The sequence below is a fragment of the Accipiter gentilis genome, chromosome 18 (genome assembly GCF_929443795.1).
Source record: "Accipiter gentilis chromosome 18, bAccGen1.1, whole genome shotgun sequence".
In the NCBI taxonomy this organism is placed as follows: Eukaryota; Metazoa; Chordata; class Aves; order Accipitriformes; family Accipitridae; genus Astur; species Astur gentilis.
Window position 1 is genome coordinate 26,387,985 of NC_064897.1, and position 21,629 is coordinate 26,409,613.

Genomic DNA, 21,629 nt, shown 5'->3' on the forward strand with positions numbered 1-21,629 from the left:
ACAGTTAAAAAGCAGCAGTACCTTTGGGGCCCTTCAATTCCAAAACTTACAAACATATCCAAACATTTCCAGGAGACATTCCTGGCCGGTGGCGTTTGATTTTTGCCACTTATGGACCAGAGGGAGCTAAAAAGCAGCAGTTTGTGCTGGACCTTTTCCTCCCACGCCACGATTAACTGAAATATGTCCCAGAAGCAGATAGCAGCCATGATCCGATTTGTCCCAATCCCAACACAAGCAGCTTTACACCACCCTCCTAACAAGATCAGCACTGGCCAAACACCATTTATCCGGCCTGATCAAAGATGGATTAGATAATGAAACCCTAACTGCATAAGCTGTCTGAGCATGCTGGCCTGAGACAGCAGAAAACAAGCAGCCCAGTAAATTTAAGGGCCACTTTAAGCTTCAAGGGACCCTTTGCCCCAAGTTCTTAATAACTAGCTACTATCTTATCTTCCCATAAGCCAGTTTTTATATTTCATCTTAATAGACTCCAAAAAAAGCTATTAGTTTTACAGTTGCATTAGTAATTTCTATAGCTAAATGATTTATTGCAGCATTACAAGCCATGTTCATATCCCGAACCATCACTAGGTAGGGGTTATGCAAAGAAGAAACTGTGGTGAGTGTGGCACCCCAGGATTCCTTGCTATCAGCCCAGAGACACAAGGTCACCAAGTTTACACAGCAACAGCCTGTGGCTCTGGAACAGGAAGTAGAAAATTGACAGGATCTGCAGGAAAAACAAGGTACAACAGTTGCTGGTGTTATTTCCAGCTTCCAGAAAGCCTCTAGTACATTGGGGGGGGGGGTAAAAAAAATAATCAGAGAATAGGCTCTTTATTCCTCTTGTAAGCATTATGTACAGTTAACCATAGAGAATTTACTAAAAAGAACCAGTTATTCTAAAATAAGGTACTTCAGAAGAACACACTATCTGAACAGAAATCCTCGTGAAAGGCAATCTTGTGTTTTGACTTTTAGGTAAAAAGATATTGAACTTCCCAAACATAAAGAACACAGTTTTCCTAGCTCTGATATTATTTGTAAGTTTGGCTTCGAATTTGGTATTTCTTGCTGACAACCATGAGAAGATTCTCCAAATAAATAAACCATACTCCTTAACAGTAAAAAAAGGCAAGGAAAACTTCTGGACATAATGGAATGTGTGTGCGCATACATAAATATATACATGCATATGTATATATATATGGTTATTTTCATAATTTATATTGAAAAATCTTTTACATATATACACGGAAAGATTAAAATTACGCTAAGAATACCAAGTAACTACAATATGGGGGTCCCAGTCTGAAGAATAGTTATACTGACTATAAAACACACTTAACTTTAAAATTGGACTCCACTAGTTGCACTTCTCCACCTAATTTCTCCACTGTTTGCCAGCATTTGATATGGAAACAAAATCCAACTTTCCACTGAGATCCACAATTAATCCCTGCTACCATTACCACCAGTATTACACACTGCTGTGCACACGCAGGGTCAAATGCTGCAAGCTTAGTATCCTGTGCTATTCCCTGAACAGATAACAAAACACTTTCCTCGATGTAAATACAGAGGGGAGCCTTTTATGTGTACAGAAATTGTACTCCTTCGCAATAAAAAAAGTAAAATTTTAAGACTGTTTGGTTAAGCCAGTTCAAGTCCCTTCCTGGAAAGTTTTCAGCTGATTTACCACGGGCTTACATCAACAAGCATTTAACCACTAACCGCAGGTAAACTGGTGCATCTCCTGTAGCTACACAGGACCTGAGCCTCAGTTCCAACTCCAAAGAGCCGGAAGAATTTCACGTCACCACGTTCGTGCGCTCATTCATAATTCCTAGCAAGACACAATCTATAAGCACTCCTTCAATGCTGAGCATCTTTGTCCTTGCAATTATACACATTGTCTGAGTCATACTTGACACCTACATGTGGGAGAAGATACTACTTCAAGGAATAAAAGCGCACGGGGTGGTTTTCGCTGGCCCTTGCAGGAGCACAAGAGGCAGCGCTTGGGTGCGAAGCTCCAGCCTATGTTCAGCCCACACCATCACGCTGGGGAAAAAGGGATGTGGTGAGGTGGAGGGACCACCACAGAAGGCTGAACATCAAATAGAACCACAAACAAAACCGTCCCGCTGCAAGCTATCTAAAAAAAAAAAAAAACCAAAACAAAACAAAACTTGAGCATGCAAACTGGGGACAGCCTGGGAAATAAAAAGGGGAGATTGCCGGTCAGCATTTGGCATCTAGATGAGAAGCACGTTGGAGAGGACAGGATGCTCCCCTTGGAAACTATCAGGGGCACTTACCAACCCCCCAAAAAAGCGAGAAAAGAAACAAGTTCAGATTAATAAATCACGCTGCTTCCAAAGAGCTCCGATACACTCATCACCAGAAACGGAAGCAAAAAAGGCCAGCGCGATTGCCACAATAAAACAACCCTGTACAACACCCAGACAAAGGAAAGCCGAAATACCTTGCCAGCATCGCCCCACGCACACAAAAGCCAACGCACCTGGAAAGAGCAGCCTTTCGGGGACGATCAACACGGGCTGCCGGCAGACGACAGGAACGCGAATATCCCCGTGCCAACCTGGAAGGTGCCCACCCGACCACCCCCCCACCCCCCCCGCGCTTCCCCCGGGGTTTCTCCCGATGCTTTCCGGGCGAGACCCGCCAGTGCCCCCCGTCCCCAGCCCCGCCACCCACGGCCTCTCCCAAGGGTCCACCGCAGAACGCCGGTCCCAGCGGCGGGTCCCTGAGGGCCGCCGCCGTCTCCTCCTCCTCCTCCCCACGTGTGGGGCTGCGCCCCGGGAGCCGCCGGCCTCGGCCCGGGGGGAAGCCCCGGGCAAGGAGACCCGCTCCCCCCGCGGCTGCTCCCGCTGGAGGCGAAGGCCCGCAGGCCCATAAGCAACGCGCTGAATCCCGCTAAACCGAAATTAAAGGCGGCCCGCCCGCCCCAAAATCCCCTCCTCTCTCCCGCCGAGCCCCGGTGCGGGAGACCCGGCGAGGGCCCACCGGGCCCGGCCCTGCCCGCTACCTGCATGCCGCCGCCGTCGGCCTCCGCCTCCGTCCGCAGCCGCTTGCTGTGGCCGCCCTCGGCGCCGTCCCCACCGGGCATGGGCTGCTCCAGCTCCGGCTCCCGCTTCACGCCGCGGGCGGCCCCCCCTCCGCTGCCGCCGCTGCTGCTACCGCCGCCGCCGCCGCCGCCGCCGCCTCCACCGCCTCCGCCGGCCAGGAGCTGCGGCTGTGGCTGCTGCTGCGGGGGCTGGCCGCCCTCCGCCATCCGCGCCGCCGGAGCCCCGGCCGCCCCCCGCCGCGATCGCCCCGCTCTGTCACTGCGACGCCCGGCGCTGCTGGATGAGGAGGAGGAGGAAGAGGAGGAGGAGGAGGAGGAGGCTGAGCCCCGCGCCGCGACCAGAGCAGCGAGCGCGGCGGGCTCCGACCCACCGGAGCGCCTTCAGTCAGTCACGGGCTCGGCGGCGGTCTGGGGAGGGGCCGAAGCCCCTCGGCAATCTCCGGAAGTCGCCGGTCGGGCCCGCCGGAGACGCACGACCCCCGCTCGGCAACCTTCGGCGGAGAGGGGCGGGGCGAGGGCGGAGCTTGGCGCTGGGAGGGGCGGGGCGGGGCGGGGCGGGGCCCGGCCGTCGCGGGGCACGGGGCCGGCCGCAGCAGCCGCCGTCGCCGCTGAGGCGGACGGGGCGGTGGAAAATGGCGGTCGGCGGCTCGCCTCAGGCGGCGGCCGCCCTGCCCCGCTGGCCGGGCTGCCTCGTCCCCCTCACACACAGCCTCCCGGCCTGGGCTGAGGCGAGAGCGGAGCTTCTGGGGAGCGGGGGGGAGATGGCCGCAGGGTTAAGGCGCGAAGGTGGCCTAGGCTCTGCCCGCTCCTGCCGGTGTCTTTTTGCCACGGGGCTGGGCCGAAGGCTTCGTGGTTTGGGCCCGGGGCGTCTTGTCCTGCCACGGGCAGAGCCACGTTCGTGCCCCCGGTGAGGTTCCTGCGGGTCAGCCTGTAAGGAGCGGTGATGAACTGAGGTGAATTTGGGGTGAGGGGACTGATCCCCCGCCTCAGGAGCGTCCCCCTCCTGCGGATTGTGCTGCCCAGCTCGGTACCCGATGCTGCTCCCGCTCACCGCAACCTCCCATCGCTCACGGCACGTGGCTTTCCTGGCCTTTTCCAGGCTTCCTCCATGGCACTGGGCTTTCCTGCCCTTTTCCAGGCTTCCTCCATGCCATTCGGGGCGACTCACCCCAGAGCTCACCTCACAGCCCCAGTCTGCGTCTGGTTTCTTGAGGAAGGGGCTGATCCGCTTTCACTTTCCTAATGGCCTCCGTGGGTTTCTCCTGCATTTTTGTATATAAACTCCTCAGTCGTTGCGCTGCAGATGACTTCCAACCAGATGGAGACAGCGGTCTTCAAAAACCTGAAGCCTGTTCATCAGCCCTTTTGTATGTCTCCATGTTTTTGATGTTGAGAAACAAAATTCAGAATCCTCAACAGAAACGTGAAGTAGATTTTATTACACACCTGCTGGCTGGTAGTACCAACGACGATGTCTGCTCTAGAACGAGGGATGCACAGGCAGCCTGTACCATCCTGAAGGTAGTCGGGAAGCCGTGGCAACTTGATGGGGAACTAACCTGCAGATCATAATACAGATCTGCGGTCGGCTTTATTACGGGATGGGAATGGCACTCTTCTCCGCCTGTCCACACTTTGGAGAAAAGGGAGAAAACCAGGAATGGAGGTGGTCGTTGTGAGTCAATGCACATGGACAGAGGAGGAAGCCCTTCCTGACTTCTCAAATGCCACCATGTGTAACGAAGCCTGTGGACCAGTTAGGTTATCTTGGTGTGTCTTTACACATGTGCTGATCTTTATGAAATGATAGAGCCTTTGGTTTTGAGTGACAGCTACAATACATGACTGCAGTCTTCCCTTACACCACATTTTTCCTGATCCACAAATAGTTCTCAAGGCCACATTAAAAGCTATTTTAAGTGGTATGTTTTGTGCTGAGGTGCCACCTTGTCTCCTCCAGTGATGGGGAAGATCTCTTTTTTCAAAGTGATTACAAATCCCCATGGAGTGGCAGGCACCCAGAGGACAATTGCATGCAGCTTTTCTCTGCTCACCCACCAAGGGTAAACACATCTCTCATTCATCTTGACTGGGTTTGGTAAAATGAGCCAGACTGTCAAACAACTTTGAAGGAACATGTTCAGTCCACTCTTGGCTTGAAAAGAAGCTGAGATTCTTGTGGGGGGATGCTACTCATTCAGAGAAAAGCAACATTTCTCTGTCTTCCTCCTAATTTTAATGAGGGGTTCTAGATGAAGGGTACAGGTTGAGGTGCTGCCTGTGAGGCATGGCAGAAGTCTTCAACCTGAAGACAAGTTAGGAGTAAACAGTTTGGAGACAAATCTATGTGTGTACTGGGGAACACTCCTCTCACTGTGATCTAGGTGTCTGTCTGGTACTTCCCTTGAGGGATATCAAAAGAAGGAGTTGCTCTACAGTGCCCAGCTTCCATTTTTCTCTTCATCTTCCCCTAACCCCATTTCCACCATCTCCTGCCGTGCAGGTACCAAAGCTGCTGCCAGTTCCCCTCGTATCCTGCATTTGCGCCGTCCGTGGCACACAGCAGTGCCCGGGAGAGCTGGCAGTGCCGTAGGCCAGTCCCTTGGCGAGACGTTTTCAGCTGGCCATGGTCTGTAGCAGACCTGCCAACAGAGCAGCCGGGACCACCATAGAGCACCCTCAGTTATGGTGTGGGTGAAAAGAGATGAGGCAAGGGTACTGCGCCCTCCCTACCCAACTGACCTGCAGTTGCAGGTGCCATGCTCTATGCTGTCGTTTGCTTTCTCTCGTTGCTGCTGTGATATTTCATATTATTCTTTCTCTAGCTCTTTCCATTTCCTCTTTAAAAAAAGATTAATGAATTAATCTTCACGGTGTGCTTATGGGATAGGTATTATCTCCATTTAACAGATGGGATATGAGGCATTCCTGAAGTCACAATAAAAGCTTTTGAGCTGGGACTGCAGTCTTAATCCGTTGATTTCCTTTCACACAACCCAGTTGCCTTTTAGGTATTTGTATGTGACATCTGAGACATACTAAACAGACAGCTGACTCCTCTGTTAACCCTTCCACTGCTGCACAACACTCTTGCCAAAGGCTCCTCCTACGTGCCATGATTTTATGGCCAAGTTTGCAGAGTGCTCAACAGTGCTTTGATCTTTGACGGATCAATGAGAGGCAACTATAAGAAATGTTATCCTTCCAGAAAGCCCTCAGAAGCTAGTATGAGGAATATATCTTTCTGAACAGATTCATATCCTTTAGAGTAAAGTTGTGGGGGTTTCCCCCCAAAAAGATACCCCCTGAAGGGACTCGTTGAAGGAACATGTGCTGGTGCTCCTGCTGGGCTGGAAATCAGGTGGCATCAGGATGCTGGGTGTGAAATGCCTATGGAATTACAAGGAGCTGGGTCCCACGACGTGCTCGGATGGAGCAGAGGCAATGACTCATGCAGGTTCTAAGGCACAGGCATGAAGTGAGGCACAAACTCGGCTATTAGTCTTTGACCCGAAGGCATAGAAATCATTAGGAAACAGTTCAAAGCAAATCTCTCCTCTCCACCACCACAACTGAGAACAGTTTCTTGCTGCTTCCAGCATCTACTCATGATGTCTCATCCTGCTGACCGGCTCCCGCTTGCCCTCACAGCCTCCCGCAGCTTTGCCTCTCCCCTTCCCGGTAGATTTGGTCTCTCTGCTAAGCGGGTCACGGGAGGTTCAGTGGCTTGCCCAACCCTGCTCATTCCTGCTGTTTCTATCCTGCCAGCCAAGTTCCTGGAGCCAAACACTCTTCCTCCTGACAGCAGTACTCCCACAGGTAATGAAGTGCTGCCAAGGTAAAGTTTCAGCCTGCACTTTGGTCCTGGTTTCGTAGTAAGCGATGATGGAGCTTTCCGTAGCAACGAGCGTGGGTAAATGTTTCTCCTTGCTTATCTCGGGCGGGCTCTTTGCTACAAAATTTTATTAACAGAAGCTGCCTTTTCTTGTCACCAATTAGCACACAGCCAAAAATAAATAACCTAAGTCAACAAAATCCAAAAACCTTGTCACCGGACTTAAACCGTCTGCCGGAAGGATGCCAGTCCCCCAGCAGTGGCAGGAGGCCAATATCGATATGTCACTCTGACGCAAGGGTGCTGGCAGCTGTCAGTCAGTGGGTCAACACCCACAAGGCACCCGGTCTTTTCCCAGTGCCACTTCTTGCAATGAGGACACCTGGCTTCAGGAGACACCACCGAGCACCTCGGTGCTCTGGCAAAGCAGCGATGTCAACAGCTGGGAATCAACCAGACAGCTCGGAGCAAGACTTTCCTGACTCATTTTCCTGCTGGCTTCAAACATCGCTGCAGCGCATTTATCATTGCTAATTGCTGCTTGGTCTGTGGTTCTGTGGGGTATCGTCGTGTACAAAAGTCGCGCCTTTTCAGGTATACCAATGCTGCTAAAGCAGTATGACATCTGCAGTGCAGATGCAGTTATCTGTGTATATGCAGTTAGCATAAGAATGCTGTCTGCCTGCACTGCTTATGCCTGAGAGGATGGGGAATAAAGTAGGTCCTTCAGCACTTCTAATACGAAGGGGCCTCCCACTATATCCCCAAAGCGTATAATAATAGGAAACTGCGTGAAGAGCGTGTCCGGGAAACGAAAGGTCTTTTGCTTTCCTGTTGAGACAGCGAGGCTGACCGGTTCAACATAAATAGCGTGAGCCATGGAGGTGCCACAGGGAGTGCATGGGGATGCAGACCAGAAGAAAAAAAAAATAAATTGGCTCTCCCCCACCCTCTGGGTGCCAGAGATCAAGAAGCAGGGAAATACCTGGCATTTATTCCCCTCGGGTGCCTGTCATGAGTGAACCAGAGGTTGCTGGAGGCTGGAGTCTACATCAACGGGCCAGCAGTGACGGCTGTTGATGCAGTCCTCTGGTAGCCTCGCTGGAGCCACGGGCCCTGCGTAAATACATCCCTGGCTGTGTCTCTGGAGTACCTCAGGGCTGTGCCACCCTCTCCTCTCTCAGACGTGAGTCTGTTGCATCCGAGTGGCCGTGATGTTGTTATTCAGCCTACGTGGGCACACAGACAAACAGACGGTACGAATCGTTATTTGCAACTGCTCGTTTCCAAATAGGCTGGAGGCTGCGCAGCTCGAGAAGGGCAAATGCCCCGCTGGAGGCCACATTCATTCCCGGTGTAACAGGCAGACGGAGCGAAGGACGAAGCAAAACACCCGCTGTGGTGGCTGGGCACATCATGCGAACAGGACGGGTGTTACCACGTAACTCCTGTTTGTTTTCGGTGAAGCACCCTGTTTATTAAGGCCACTTAGCTACAACTCAGTTTACTACATGGCTGATCTCTGGAGGCAAGGCTGATTCTTTCTCCATAATCGGTTTATTGAAAAGCATCTGAAAGTGCATTGTTACACACAAAATGCCAAACTAAGCTGGTCCTTAACACGACTCAACTAGCAAGAGGAGCCATCTGAATAGCTTGCAGATATTTCCTACAGGGATCCCTGTATCACCTTTCACTTCTGTGACTGATGCAGGGATAAAGAAAGGGTGTGCGGTTGAAGCGGGCCCACACCCTGATGTTTCCCAGCTGTTCAAGCCTTCCCTTGAGACAGCCGCCATCTGCGCGAATTACAACAGCATGAATTACGCCTCAGGATCCAAGCCACAGGAGTGTTTCCAGGATTGCTCCAGCTTTTCGCTATTCCAAACATTTTGCAGGCCCCTCCTCTTCTGCTGCTAAAGTCCTAGCTCTTTGTGTCCTCCGTGCTCGCAGAGTTTTCCAGTTCCATTCCTCATATTTTCCTTGGTCTCAACTTTCAACTGAAATTTCCACGTGTCCAGTCGGACTTACTCAACTTTCCGGATCACAACACGTACATTATAGATGACTCCACCTGCTGGCTGTTCAGTAGTCCAGCATTCGCATCAGAGGGACTACGAGACACATACTACTTATATAAATATGATCGCAACACCGTGCCCTTAGTTTGTATGAAAAGATTAACAGTTTTCCTTTGCACAGAAAAGTGCTATGTGACTTTATGATAACATCATACCGATACATACTTGCAATCTGATTTCACCCTTTCACAACGCTATTTGTTTCTGATACAGCAGAGATTTCAAATAAGATTTGAAAACATACTTCTTCTTTTTTAATGTGATTTCTCCACTCTAGAAATCATTACTGCCTCTTTGGCTTCAGATCCAAATTAGAAAACAGCGATAAAGCACAATAAATACTCTACATACGAGCCAAAAGGATATTTTCAAAGTTAGGCAAACCCTAGTTTGTAAAGAAAATCCCCTGTACGTGCTACATCTGCATAAATACTAAGAGTTCACATAAAAACCCGATGTGTGCATGAACACGGAGCCAGCTAGGTCAAGAGAACTGACTCTGCGAAAGCGCAAAGAAATCCTTTTCTTGTGATTCAGCGTGACATTTAAGCACTTGCTTAACTTTAAGCATGGGAAATATCATTGCAATCAATGAGGTTATTGACACGCTTCTGGACAAGGCAAGTACTCTGGTGCCAGGCTGAATCAGGGCTGTGCCTCGCGTACACGGCCAGAGCGGCTGTGCAAGTTGCAGACGGGGGAAGCTGCCTACATCTGTCTCGGAACATGTCCGTCTGCCCTGCCAATTGCCAGTGCTCTCTTATCACCGAGAAAATGAAATTATTTCAAATGCAATTTGTAGCTCCCAATGAAAAAAAGGCTAACCCTCTCTCCCGGAGTCATCCAAAAATCCAGACAACACATAATCCACTACAGGAAATATAAACGCCTAATGCAATTTTATAGGCGGCTGGAGGATGCCAAGTTTGCTAGCCCACACAATAGGTTGCAGATTTCTCTGTGGAAAACAAACAAAAAAAAAAAAAAAAAAAAACCCAAAAACAAAAACAAAAAAAAAAAAAAAAAAAAAAAAAAAAAAAAAAAAAAAAAAAAGGGGAGGGGGGCTGGACTGCAGCTCTTCTCGGTGCTCCTCAAACCTTGGGAACTTCAGCTGTGGCTGCTGGCAAGAAGGGGCCGCTAATCCCGCAGTCTGTAGCAATCAGAAACACAGCCATATTTAGTCATGTTTTCCAGCCCCTTCTCCTGTTCCTGCCTGCTGAACAGCCATTTGGAAGGCGAGCAGGGCTACAAATTCAAACCAAAATAAAACGTTACCGGCCCACGCAAAATTCAGAAGGGGATAGCCGCAGCCCTACGAAGCCAATGATAAAACCGTGGTGGAAATCCCTGCCTGAGTGACACTGGAGCTGGCCGGGGACACCAGCCCTGCTCCGTAGGGTCCGGCTGACCCAGAAATCGGCTATATGACTCAGGATTACCACCGCCGTGCTGGCCCTGCTCCCACCAGAGGCTTGCCTCTGACTTTATTAATACCGCTTTTCTTCACCCAAGTTGCACTCAGATGGAGTTAAGGTGGTTTGGGTAATGTGGGTTAAATATGGAATGGGGAAATTGCCATAGTCTCCCGGGTATGTGCTATAAATTCAGGCAACTTAGGGCGGAGGGGAAAGCTGGAAGCAATCTGAGTATATTCCTCAGCAGTAGGAATGCACGAGGTAGGGCAGCTGTATAAATGTAATTTCGGTACCGGGCGATAACCACGTAATTCTGGAAGAGTCACTTTAGTTTTATCTCCCGGACTCGCTTACACTGATTTTTTTTTCCCCTTGATTCCCATTCTCCAGCCATCAGCCTGTTTGGGTGCCTCAGGTGTACATCTCTTACCCTAACACACTTACCAAATACACTTTGTATTCGACCTCGACGCTGAGGTTCCTCAGTTTGCAGTACGTATTTAGAGGTTAATTACATTCACGTGACGGACTTCACCCTGGATAACATCCACGAACGCAAACTGACGTACGTGCGTCTGTTTACACCCGTCTGTAAGCTTATACGTACACGGATGCACACACACCACCCATACTCATGCACACGCATACACCTAAGGGTTTAAGACAGCCTCAGCACTGCTCTTTACTCCTTCAGAGCGCTGCTTCGAGCACACAGGCTGCTCATCCCTCACCGGTGCCTCTCCCAGGGCTTCCATCTCCTCCAGCTGCCCGTCCCGCTGGGAAGAGGGATGCTCTGGCCCCCACCACCACCATGCGCGGCACCAGGTGCTGCATCCCAAGGGAACCTCTGGGCTCCGGCTGTTAGAAGGTGGCTAGGGATTTGGGGACACGTCCTTGACTTGCACCCTCCTGTGCAGCTCCCTGCTGGCCTGGACCGATGGGAACCCAAGCCTGGATGCGTTGGGGGGTTGGTTTCGGTGTCTGTCCCCACTGCAACCCCCTCGCCAACATCCCTGCGTCTGCTCCGGCGGGCCGGCCCCTTGCAGGTCGCTCCCCCCCTCCACCCCTCCGTTTTTGTGGGTTTTCTTTTCTTCCCCTTTCCTGCAGCAGGAACTTTCCCTTGGGAGCCATTAATAGGGGAAGGGAGAGGAGGAGAAACAAGAGCCAGAGGTTCAGATCGTGAACAGGCACGAACTCACCCCTCCGCTGCCAAAACCTTGTTCAAAGCTCCAGAGCTACCAGGAGCATGAGCCTACAAGCCGAGGGCTCGCTGCCCTGCTTCTGCTCAGCCCTCTTCTTCCCTGGCACCCATCAACGTCTCGGCAGCATACCCAAAATCCCTCCGCAGCGCACCCAAAATCTCTGCTCATGCTGCCCATGGCCGTGCTGCATCACTGAGCCCAGACCCCTGCTAGCACAGACCACACGCCAGGTAATCCCTTTCCTAAATTGCTCGAGCTCCAGCTAAAACCACTGTTAAAGCGGTCTTCAGCTCCTCTACTTCTGCGGGACGGCTGCTTTATAATTAGTTTATAGCGAAACTCTCAGTTTAATATAAAGCTATTCTCAAGCCATTGCTTGGTTTTGAAGAAGATCCCCTCACGCCATCAGCTCTGTGCTGTGACAAAATGCCAGCTTTGATGTCACAGCACCAAACCAGTCAGAAACAGGCCAAAAAAAAGTTACCAGCTGCAATAAACTTCCCCTGTGTGCTTTAGGACTCATAGGCTAGCTGAGAGGCGTGGGATCCCCAACCCTCAGAAATAAGCCCCTGCTGTAGCGTGCAGCTGGTAATCACATTTCATCCTGGCGCAGATAAATTCTTTTTGCACTTCCTCCGTGCCACCGAGCGCAGCATGCCCGCCCGGGAGAACGGATTATAATCAAGCTCAGCGGGGCTCATAATCAACACAGGTAAGTACACATCGCATCCCGCTGTGCTTCGGAAATAAATAAGGCGACCCCTTTTTGCCTGCTGTATCGCTGATAACTCATCCCCTTCCTCCAGTTTTTGACCCACGAGAAATTTCTTCAGCTAAAACGATTCTTCATTAGTTTTCTGAGATAATTTTTAAATGCATCCCGGTCCATCAGTCACAGCCAGTATTCTCCATCCACAATTTCCACCTAATCTTCTAAGGCTGTAATTTAGCAGTAGGACCTTACCAGATCGACACATCACCAAATTTTACCCGACAGCTTCTGCATAAGCCTATGCCCAGCTGCAGACACTGGTGGGAGCATTTGCTAAAGGCACGTTTTATATTTTCACGACCAGTCTTTCTCCCATCAGTGTTTGTCTCTTTTTTTCTTTTTTAATAAAGAGGACAGAAGTTCAAATTGCAGAGCAGAAATTGCCACGAGCACTTCTTACTTTCTGTGAAATGTTGTGCTATGACTGGCTCTAGCATCAAAGCATTTGCTGGGTAGTTCAGAGAGGAGAGGAGAAAAAAGTAAAAAAAAGGCGGGCGGGGGGAGAAAAAGAGAAAAGACAGTAAATATTTTATCTATTCACCGCTCAGCAAAACCAGAAAGAAGTAGCATCTAAACCACATGAGAGCAGTCGCTATCCTGGCGCAGTAGCTGCCCAGGTTAGCCAGAAAGGCTGTGCTGGTTGCAACCACGGAGAAGAAAAGGCAGCACCTGAAAGCAAAGCAGGTAAAGGGAACAAATTAAGTCGAAGCAAAATGTTCCTGTCTGTGCAACCCATCGCTGCTGCTTGGTTCGCTCTCACCTGGTGACTTAAACACGAAGGGTTCACCCTGCTCCGTGCGCGGATGGGTCCCCAGTTTCAGCCACGCGAGGAGCGACGTGGGACTGGTCGACCTGGGAACTGGGCGGCTGCAGGTACTCGGGTGGTGGCAATCAAGCCTTTATCCCCAGCCTAAACAAAAGCCTCAAAGCGCCTCATTTTTAGTAACGGTAGAGGGGCTACCTGCCCACGTAGAGGCAGGGGCCCCGTCGGGCAGGCAGGAGGGTTGCTGGGACCAGTTGGAGGGATGTCAGGGAGTCTTTAACCTGTGCTGGAGGAAACTGAGCGGAGAAGGGAGCTGCGGGCTCTTCTGGTTGGCCTCGGGGTGGACAAAAGTCCTACCAGCCCGCTCCAAGTCACAGGGAGTGCTCTCTGCCTTGGTGGGATGGGGCTGTTCGAAACAGCTTTGAGCCCCGAGAAAGCGTACGAGCAGGACGCGAGCACGGCCCGTGGGGCTGTTGGTGCCGGCAGGGACCCGGCCATACGGCAGACCTCAGCCCCGTGCTTCGCCCGCTGCAGGGAACACCGGGAAGCACGGCTGAAATCGCATCGTACCCTTTGCGGTGTACATGCCTGACCCTGCAAGAGCCGGGTCGGAGGGTTTCCTGCTTCTGAAATACACCTCCTACCCCAAAAACACCGGCACAGGGCTCAACCCTGCGCCCCAGCAAGCTGGACGGTGGTTGAGAGGTGCCCCGTGGGCTCCCACCCAGGCACCTCTCACCCTCCTGCAGCACGACCACGGCTCTGCCGTGGCCGGGAGGAGAGCACCGGCCTTTCCAGCCCCGGTGCCTGCCGCGGGATGTTTCCTTCCTCCGTCCCAGCGGTCAGGAAAGGCTTTCTTAAATGGGGGAAACCGGAGTCAGCTGCCCGCAGCAGCGTTCCTGCCCACACACCACTTGCTGACAGAGAAATGGGTCTGGGGAGCCTCCCGCCAGCATCGCCCGGCCGACTTCAGGGCATCTCCCTTGCCTGCAAATATAGATTTAACTTCCCTAGGAAATGAAGGAGTGCAGCTCGTGCTTTTTGTTTAGTACGGGTGTCCCGTGACAGTTTATTTTAATCGTCTTGCTGCTTTTAATAGTTCATGGCGGTGTCATGAGGCAGCCTCTCCTGCCGGGCAAGCCGTAGGGAGGGTGGGCGTCCCGTGGCACAGCTCGCAGAGCTGCCGGAGGGATGCTGAGGGAAGATTTTGGGGGAATGCTCCGTCAGATCCTGGACAGCAGAGCAGGGAACAGCTGCTCAGTCCACTCAGGGGACCAAGACCTTGAAATATCGCTTTGGAGAAGCTGCGATCCGGTCTCCCTCCATCATTTTCTCCCTAACCCTCATTCATCCGCTGCCCAAAGCAAACAAGCCAGGTCCCTTCACGGGGACGTGGTGCCAGGCTTTGCTCGTCCTCAGCATCCCCCCAACACTACGCCAGCGCCGTGCTCTGCCCTGCGAGGGGAGGACCAGCCCTGCAGGCCACGCTGGACACGGTGCCGCATCCTCGGTCGCTGGAACGCCTGCGCTGGTCCCATCCGTGTCCCGACGCTTGCCTGCACCAGTCAGCTCCGCAAATTCAGGCGCTTGTCCCCAGCCGCTCCGCCAGCTTTTCTATTCCAACAGCTCTGGTTTTCTCACCTTCTGCCCGCGGAAGCGATTCAGGCAAACGACCTCTGGGGCAGGTGAGGTTTTACTCTTGGCGTAGATCTCCTCCTACGCTGTAGAGATACTTGACGTTAGTTACCCTGCAGCGGAACGGGCCTCCCGGCTGCGCTGAGCGTCTCTCCGCTGAACCAAACTCCCTGGCTGCAGCAGAGAGGTGAGCGCTTCCCTCGGCAAAGGAGCGGGGTTGTAGTGCAGATAAACTCCCTTCAGCTTCACAGCAAGGGCTCGAGTAAACGCGGACAGCACAAACCCCGCACCTTTCCTCGTGCGGGGTCCCACCGCAGTTTCTTAACTGCAGATCCTCGCTGGAGCATAAGCCGTGTCCTCGAAGTCGCCTCCCAGAAACTTCCCAGGTGAGAGGGAAATGGTGAGCCTGGCTTCAAGCAGAAGCTGATCAAGAACTTTATCCGTGCCTTCACCCACAAGGACACATCAGGGCAAGACAGCTGGGTGCCTCGTGCTTCCGAAAACGATGAGCTGGCTCACTGCAAGCTGCGCAACACGCAATCGTGTCGACAGCAGAAAGGATCAAAAGCCTGTGCAGCAAATTGGGCTGCGTGTTACCTCATTAAAACCTTTTTTTGGCTGTGCCGAAGCCTCTGCTTCAAAGCCTGCTGCAGTTCCTAGCGACAACATTAGCACTTCTTAGGCAAGCCGAGAGCCTTGCCCGAGACCGGAGCCGGTCTCTCTTCCAGAGATGAGCTCTTCGCTCCTGCACCGGCTGCAGGGGAGGTTTTGGGAGGCAGAAACAGGGTCTGAAAGCCGTCTCTGAGCCGGGATGAATTTGGCAGCACGGGCACAGTGCGTGCAGCCCCCATGCCCCTCTCAGTGCCCGGTGAGGAAGTGTTGAGAAGGAAATGAAACAACAAGCTTTCAACACATGCCCGCTGGCCATGGGGCAGCCTGGGAACGCTGCAGCCACCCAGCAGCCTGCAGGGCTGGAAAATTTTGCCAGGGGTCCTCTCCGTTCCCAGGGACAGCCCAGGATTGGGAAGAGGCAGCCAAAACTGCCTCAGTGCTTTTGTACCTGGGTTAGGAGGAAGGATGCTTCCCTTGCTGCCGCACCAGGAGCGCTCGGTGCCAGGAGTTTGGGGGAGGAAAAGTGAAAGGTGGGCTCGGCTTTGGTGCGATGCTGTTTCTTTATAAGGCAACACAGGGTGATGTTTCCCTGGATACAGCGGGAATGAAGAGCAGGAAGCGAATTTCTTCGATCACAGCTCCAAGGGTTGGTTGGGGTTTTTTTCCTCCTTTTTTTTCTCCATCAAGTTATCTCTTCACACACAAAGCTGGTGTAGGCTGCCCTACGGGGCCGGCTGGTCAGCACGTCTCTTGGCTATACAGTTCGGCATCTCGTGGCTTCTAGGCAAGTATCTTGGCTGACCACAACCAGTCCCTTCCACTAGTACTTTGTCTCCAGTGAGACTTTTTCTGGCCACAGAGCCCCACTTTAGGCTGGGCCTTATATGAGGTCAGGGATTTGAGTGATGGCTCCTCTCCTAAAATGGAGCCTGAGGAAGCAATCCATTTATCCTGAGTGATATACCCTGCCATAACTCCCCCCTTCCATGAGGTTCTGCACAATTTCCATCAAAAGTCAATTAAGGCTGTAGCGAATGAAGCCATCCACAGTATAATTCCAGATTAATTAGCAGCATGCAACCATATTATGAGTAACACGGCATTGCGAGGTCAGCCACTCCATCATCATCAGTTCTCCATTTCCTCCCTCGTTCTTCCTTGGGGCTGGGGTGCTGAGCAATAGCGAAACCTCCGATGCAGACCAGACCTCTCCCGTGGGGCACCCGGGCAGCACCGCGTCCCGCAGATTTCTGCCGCCTCCACGCGTCCTCAGCCGCCGTCGGTGAGCGGAGCAGGCAGCCTGCCGTGAACGCTCCTCGTGCACGACCGAGCGATCGCCCAGCCCAAAGAGTGACCGTACTTATACCTAATCGACTTTTAAGTGTCCTTTTACCCAAATTGTAAAGCACCGTAGGCCAGCCCTCCCCAGTCTCGGTGAGGGAGGCTGCCCCACCGCAGGGAGCTGGCGTGAGAAGGGACTCCAGCTCCTCTCCTCTCACGTGCCAGACCATCATCGTTCAAGATGTTTCACGGTTTTCTTTTCCTCTTGCTGCACTGCTGCTCAGCTGTTTGTTTTGCTCAGCCACGCTGGCTCAAGATGGTAACAAGGATGGGAGAGTCACAAATTTAGGACTGGAGGGGTTTTGTTTTTGTTTTTTCTCCTTTTCCTTCTGCTTTAGTTCCCGCTGCTGGAGCATCAGGGGTAAAAAAAACCTAGGTCCAGACAGACAGCAAACAGTTGTCTACTACTATTAGTTATCTGTCCCGGAACCGGGAATATTGTCTCCGGCTGCGCTTGGAGACAAGGTTCAAAAGGACATGCCCCCAGCAAAGTTCAGATCCTGGCTCTGGGACGAAGCCTCTCCAGAACAGGCCGAGCAGCTCTCAGGGCTGGGCTGGGCTTCCAGACGAGCCCCGTAGCCGGCCAGGATGGGGGACCCTCACCAGCTCCGGAGCTTCTTCCCCGCACCAAGCGCCACGAACCAGGCTGTGCATCCGCACGGATGGATGCTCCTGGACAGCACAGGCCAGCAATTAATGCTTTAAATGCCCCTGGGGCCTGTTGCTCGCTGATCTCTAGTTGGGCCACAGCAGCCTGTATTTTAGTTTCAGCGCACTCAAACCATCTGAGGCGTCCCTCACCCACCAGGCAGGGAAGGCTGCAGTTTTCCACCATAGCTCCCTCCCGCGCCCGTAGCCATTTAATCTGCACCCTCGGCTTTGACAAACCAATTCTCCATTTACCTTAAGTGGTACTTGAGACAATTTGGGGAGGAAATGGAAGAGGGCTAACTCCTAAACCTGGCAGGTCAGCGCTGCTGTGCCCAGGAACCCAGCTGGAACTGGCTGTAATGGCCACTGTCTTCGCTCTGCCCTGGGGGAAGCCGTAGCAGGAACAAGCTGAGAGCTCGGCTGCTCTCCGTGCAGGCAGGCTCTTTGCAGCAGGACTAGATGCTGCAGGTTTAGCAATTTGCCTCCACCTCCCCGAGGCTGGGACAGGGCTGATTGCTCGGCCCCTCGGTTCTGCTGTTAGAAGAGCCTGTGAGGGCCACGCTGTAACCTGCATCAATTATTTTTCTTTTAGCTAGGTTTATTATATTTAATGGTCTGGTTTACAGATCCCTTGTGCCAGCACAACAGTCCGTCCCGTGTTTGAAATGGAATGTTTGAAATCAACTTCACCATCACCCCTTGCATCTTCTGAAATTGTATCTATGTGCACCCTCTCGTTCGGACCCTTCCAATACCTGCTGGGATCAGCCCTGAGGTCGGGTGGTGCAGACAACAAACAAAGCTCCAGCACCAGCTTGCAGGAACAACTCTCTTGTAGGGCCCACAGACCAGCTCCCAGTTCAATCTCTATTCCACTCTTGTTTATTACAGCATTTGTAACCACTCACCTACTCTGACCACCCCCCAAATCCCAGGAAAACCTCTGTGAGGCACTTAGCAGCTCTGGAGATCCACAGAAGAGCAACTAACCTGGAGCCATCAGAACTTCCTAGCTCAAGGTTGCACTCTGCAAAGTGGAAAATGTCGCAGGAGACTAGTTTTGGCCCTTCCCCGGGGATGCACAAGGAGGTGGAAAGTTGAAGGAAAGTACTGTGCCAGTGGAAAAAAAGATACAAGTCTCTTTCCATCTTGCACAGGACAGAGCCGCATCCAAGCCGTACACTGACCCACACACAGCAACACAAAGGACACAAAAAGCAGCCCGAGCTTAAAAGAGTCAGCACGCCGTCAGCACAAAGGTGTTATGGCAGTTCTGCTCTGTACCACAGCACTGCCTGGCCAGCTGGCATTATTTTAAGATGATCCTATGATGGGAAAGCAATTTTAATGGAATTTAAAGGGCACGCTGTTGACAAAGATACCCTACATGTTTCTGCAAAACACTTTGGAAAAAGGTTGAAGTATCTGAACCAGTAAACTCCCAGACGAGAGTAACTCCAGTCCCGCTTTTAACAGCGCATACGCACAAGGCTTCAGCACCGCAGCACCTGTGTTCCACGCACGCACCTCCATCCCTTCACACATTAATCCCCATGCAGGCTTTCAAAAGCTGCAGCCCGTGTAACATAAAATCAAGTCGTTCACGCTCACGCTGACCCCTTAACGTGACTACACCCACACACACAGCAACGCACCGTGAATCTCCAAGCCTCCTCCTTCTGCACATCTCCCTGCCCCCACCCCTTTTTTTTTTAATTCTACCTACACTTAAGTTTCTTAATGAGAAGACTTTTTCCCCTCTCAACATTTGCCAAGACAGAAATCCCACCCTTTGGGTAGACACGCGTGCTCCCCTGAGAAGGATTTTACTGTAAGCTCCCTGCTCCCCCGTACCCCTCAAGGCAAACGCCAGCCGCAACTTCCAACTCAGACTTTCTCATCAAGGTTTAAAACTCTGCCAACCTGGGATGAGAGGGATGAGGTTACAATTACCAGGTGCTGGTGTCACACTCCAGCTTTTTATGCCATGGCTGGAGCACCAGAGCACACAAGCACCTGGGGCAGTTTAAGGGGCCGCAGACCAGAAGACGAATACAGACACGAGTTCCTTATTCAATTTATAGCAGAAACATAACAAAAAGTAGATTTTCTGAGGACAAGCTGGAAGATGAGTGAAAAGCAGTTTTGCCAATCCAGTGATAAAACAGACTTCTCGACTTATCTATCACCTCCTCCACTAACCTTACCTTCTGCTGACTCCAGAGACTGGAAATAAAAGCAAAGAGGAGCATTTGTTTGCACAGTTGTTAGTTACGGACTCAGAAGTACCATTTTCAGGCCAAGAACAGAACTAGCTTGGCTCAAACTCACAGCCTCGTGTTTGGAACAGCTAACTCTGCGAGAGCATGAAAACAAGGTGTATTATCGTCCTCCAAAATCCCCGGTGTTGGCCACTGCCAGCTGCCCCGGTGATACGCCGAAGGTACCGTAACGCCCGATTTCAGCTACAGAGAGTCGCTCAGCTTCAGGGGAGGTCTGCAGCGCTGCTGACGGGACAGGCTGATGCTCTGACACCGCAGCCGCTGGTTTTGGAGGCGACGCGTATGGTCCTCACTGCACCTAGGGAAGGAGGGAACGGCAACACACACACACAGACTGCAGCACATGGATAATCTTTATTGGTAACATCAGTGGAGCACCAGTAAACCATTACTGACTGTAGTGGTGACACACAGCTGAGGCACATGCTAAGGCACTTTTATTATATATATAAAAAAAAAAAAAATTAATTTTTTTTGTGACAGCAATTGGGACACGAGGCTCCTGCATTTAGAGCGCTTCAGGCATACAGTATGGTGCTTCATATTTAATTATTTTTACTTCGCTCATAAGTAGGTCTAAATGCAGCATATACAATATGGTTAAGAATACAGGTAAATCCAGCAACCAGTGTACGGTGTAGAAAAGTAAAGACTATCTATATATAACCATGGTCCCAATAGAAAGGCAGTGATAAAGACCTTTATTTTTTTTCTTAATTACTTATTACGAGAGATACAAAGGCCTTACATATATCTGTGCAGATTAAAGGGTTTTTAATATACTCTTAGTCAATGGTGCACAATAACTAATCCCAACCCTTGGTTACAGAGCAGGTGCAAGAGGCTTGGACATGTCAATAAAAGAGGGATTTCCCTCCCCTTATCCCCACCCTCTGCCCACTACCCTATTAAATTCCCCTAGATTCTGTCTATTACCATTAAATATATTTGGTCCCCCAGAGATTCTCAGACAAGCACAAGGACATTGTTCTGCTTCCCCAGCCTGTCATTAACTACTGGTCCACGCTACCTTAGATGAAACCGCTCAGAGGCAGAGACACTAACAGGACATCATTGCACTTCAGAGATCTGTCCGGACAGTAAAAATGAGAAGAAAAAAAAAAAGACAACTTTGGCAAGTCCTCCAGGTAACTGGTCCTGAGAGGAGCTTCCCTCTTCACCCCTCCCTGGAAACATGTGAAAGAAGAAAGGGCAAATTGCCATGGCCAAAGCACACCGTTTTTCCTGAAACTGCTCCCAAACCATGTGGGTGGGCAGATTAAAAGAGGCAGAAGTCTGAGGTCACTGAACATGATTGCCGAAAGCAAACAAAGAGGGAGGGGAAAGAATACAGGAAGGAGCTTCCCTGCAGCTAGAATCAAAGACGAAAGGAGATTTACAGCAAAAATAATCTTTCCCTAACCCCACTCCCTCCAAACTGTGTAAGGATTCACCAGCAGACATGGCACGGACAGTTCTACAGGCCTTTGTAGCGGCCAAACTGCTGGTCAGATTTCAGAGCCCCGACTCTTTGGCATTAAATACAAAGAGGATTAGGAAACTGGAAAGAGGAGTAAACTAGGAACACAGATGCCCGATGGCTCCAGATACACAGAGCTGGGCTTGCTCTGCAGATCCCCAGCCAATTTAGGAGGAGACGGTTTGCTGAAAGTCCAATGGAAGAGGGGAGGGTGGATGGGTCACTCCATCACATGTAACCTGGGTCAAATGGGAGGACTTATTCAGTAGCTTTGGCATCACCAGCATCTGCCTTGCCATCCACTTCCTCATCGGAGCACTCTCCCGCACCCTTCCTGACAATTCGACGTGTGACGACAAACGGCAGGTCCCCACGCCTAGGGAAGGACAGACAGTACGTCAGCAACACAAGGTTTCACTGAACTCACCAAACAGGGCAGGCTCTGGAAAGCGGTAAGGAAGTA

At 51.5% G+C, this 21,629-nt stretch overlaps 2 protein-coding genes across 9 annotated transcripts in view; both read right to left on the minus strand.

The window, feature by feature from the left end:
• The window catches only part of RBFOX2 (RNA binding fox-1 homolog 2), a 173,325-nt gene extending 169,760 nt beyond the window's left edge, over positions 1-3,565 (minus strand). For all 8 annotated transcript variants that reach the window (XM_049821576.1, XM_049821581.1, XM_049821579.1 and 5 more), the window contains exon 1: positions 3,059-3,565. In XM_049821576.1, coding sequence (XP_049677533.1) covers positions 3,059-3,304 — 246 coding nt within the window. In that variant the 5' untranslated portion in view covers positions 3,305-3,565. The remainder of the gene's footprint in view (positions 1-3,058) is intronic.
• A 16,456-nt stretch (positions 3,566-20,021) lies between these two features.
• MYH9 (myosin heavy chain 9) overlaps positions 20,022-21,629 on the minus strand; it is a 72,421-nt gene continuing 70,813 nt past the window's right edge. The window contains exon 41 of the mRNA XM_049822358.1: positions 20,022-21,542. Coding sequence (XP_049678315.1) covers positions 21,425-21,542 — 118 coding nt within the window. The 3' untranslated portion in view covers positions 20,022-21,424. The remainder of the gene's footprint in view (positions 21,543-21,629) is intronic.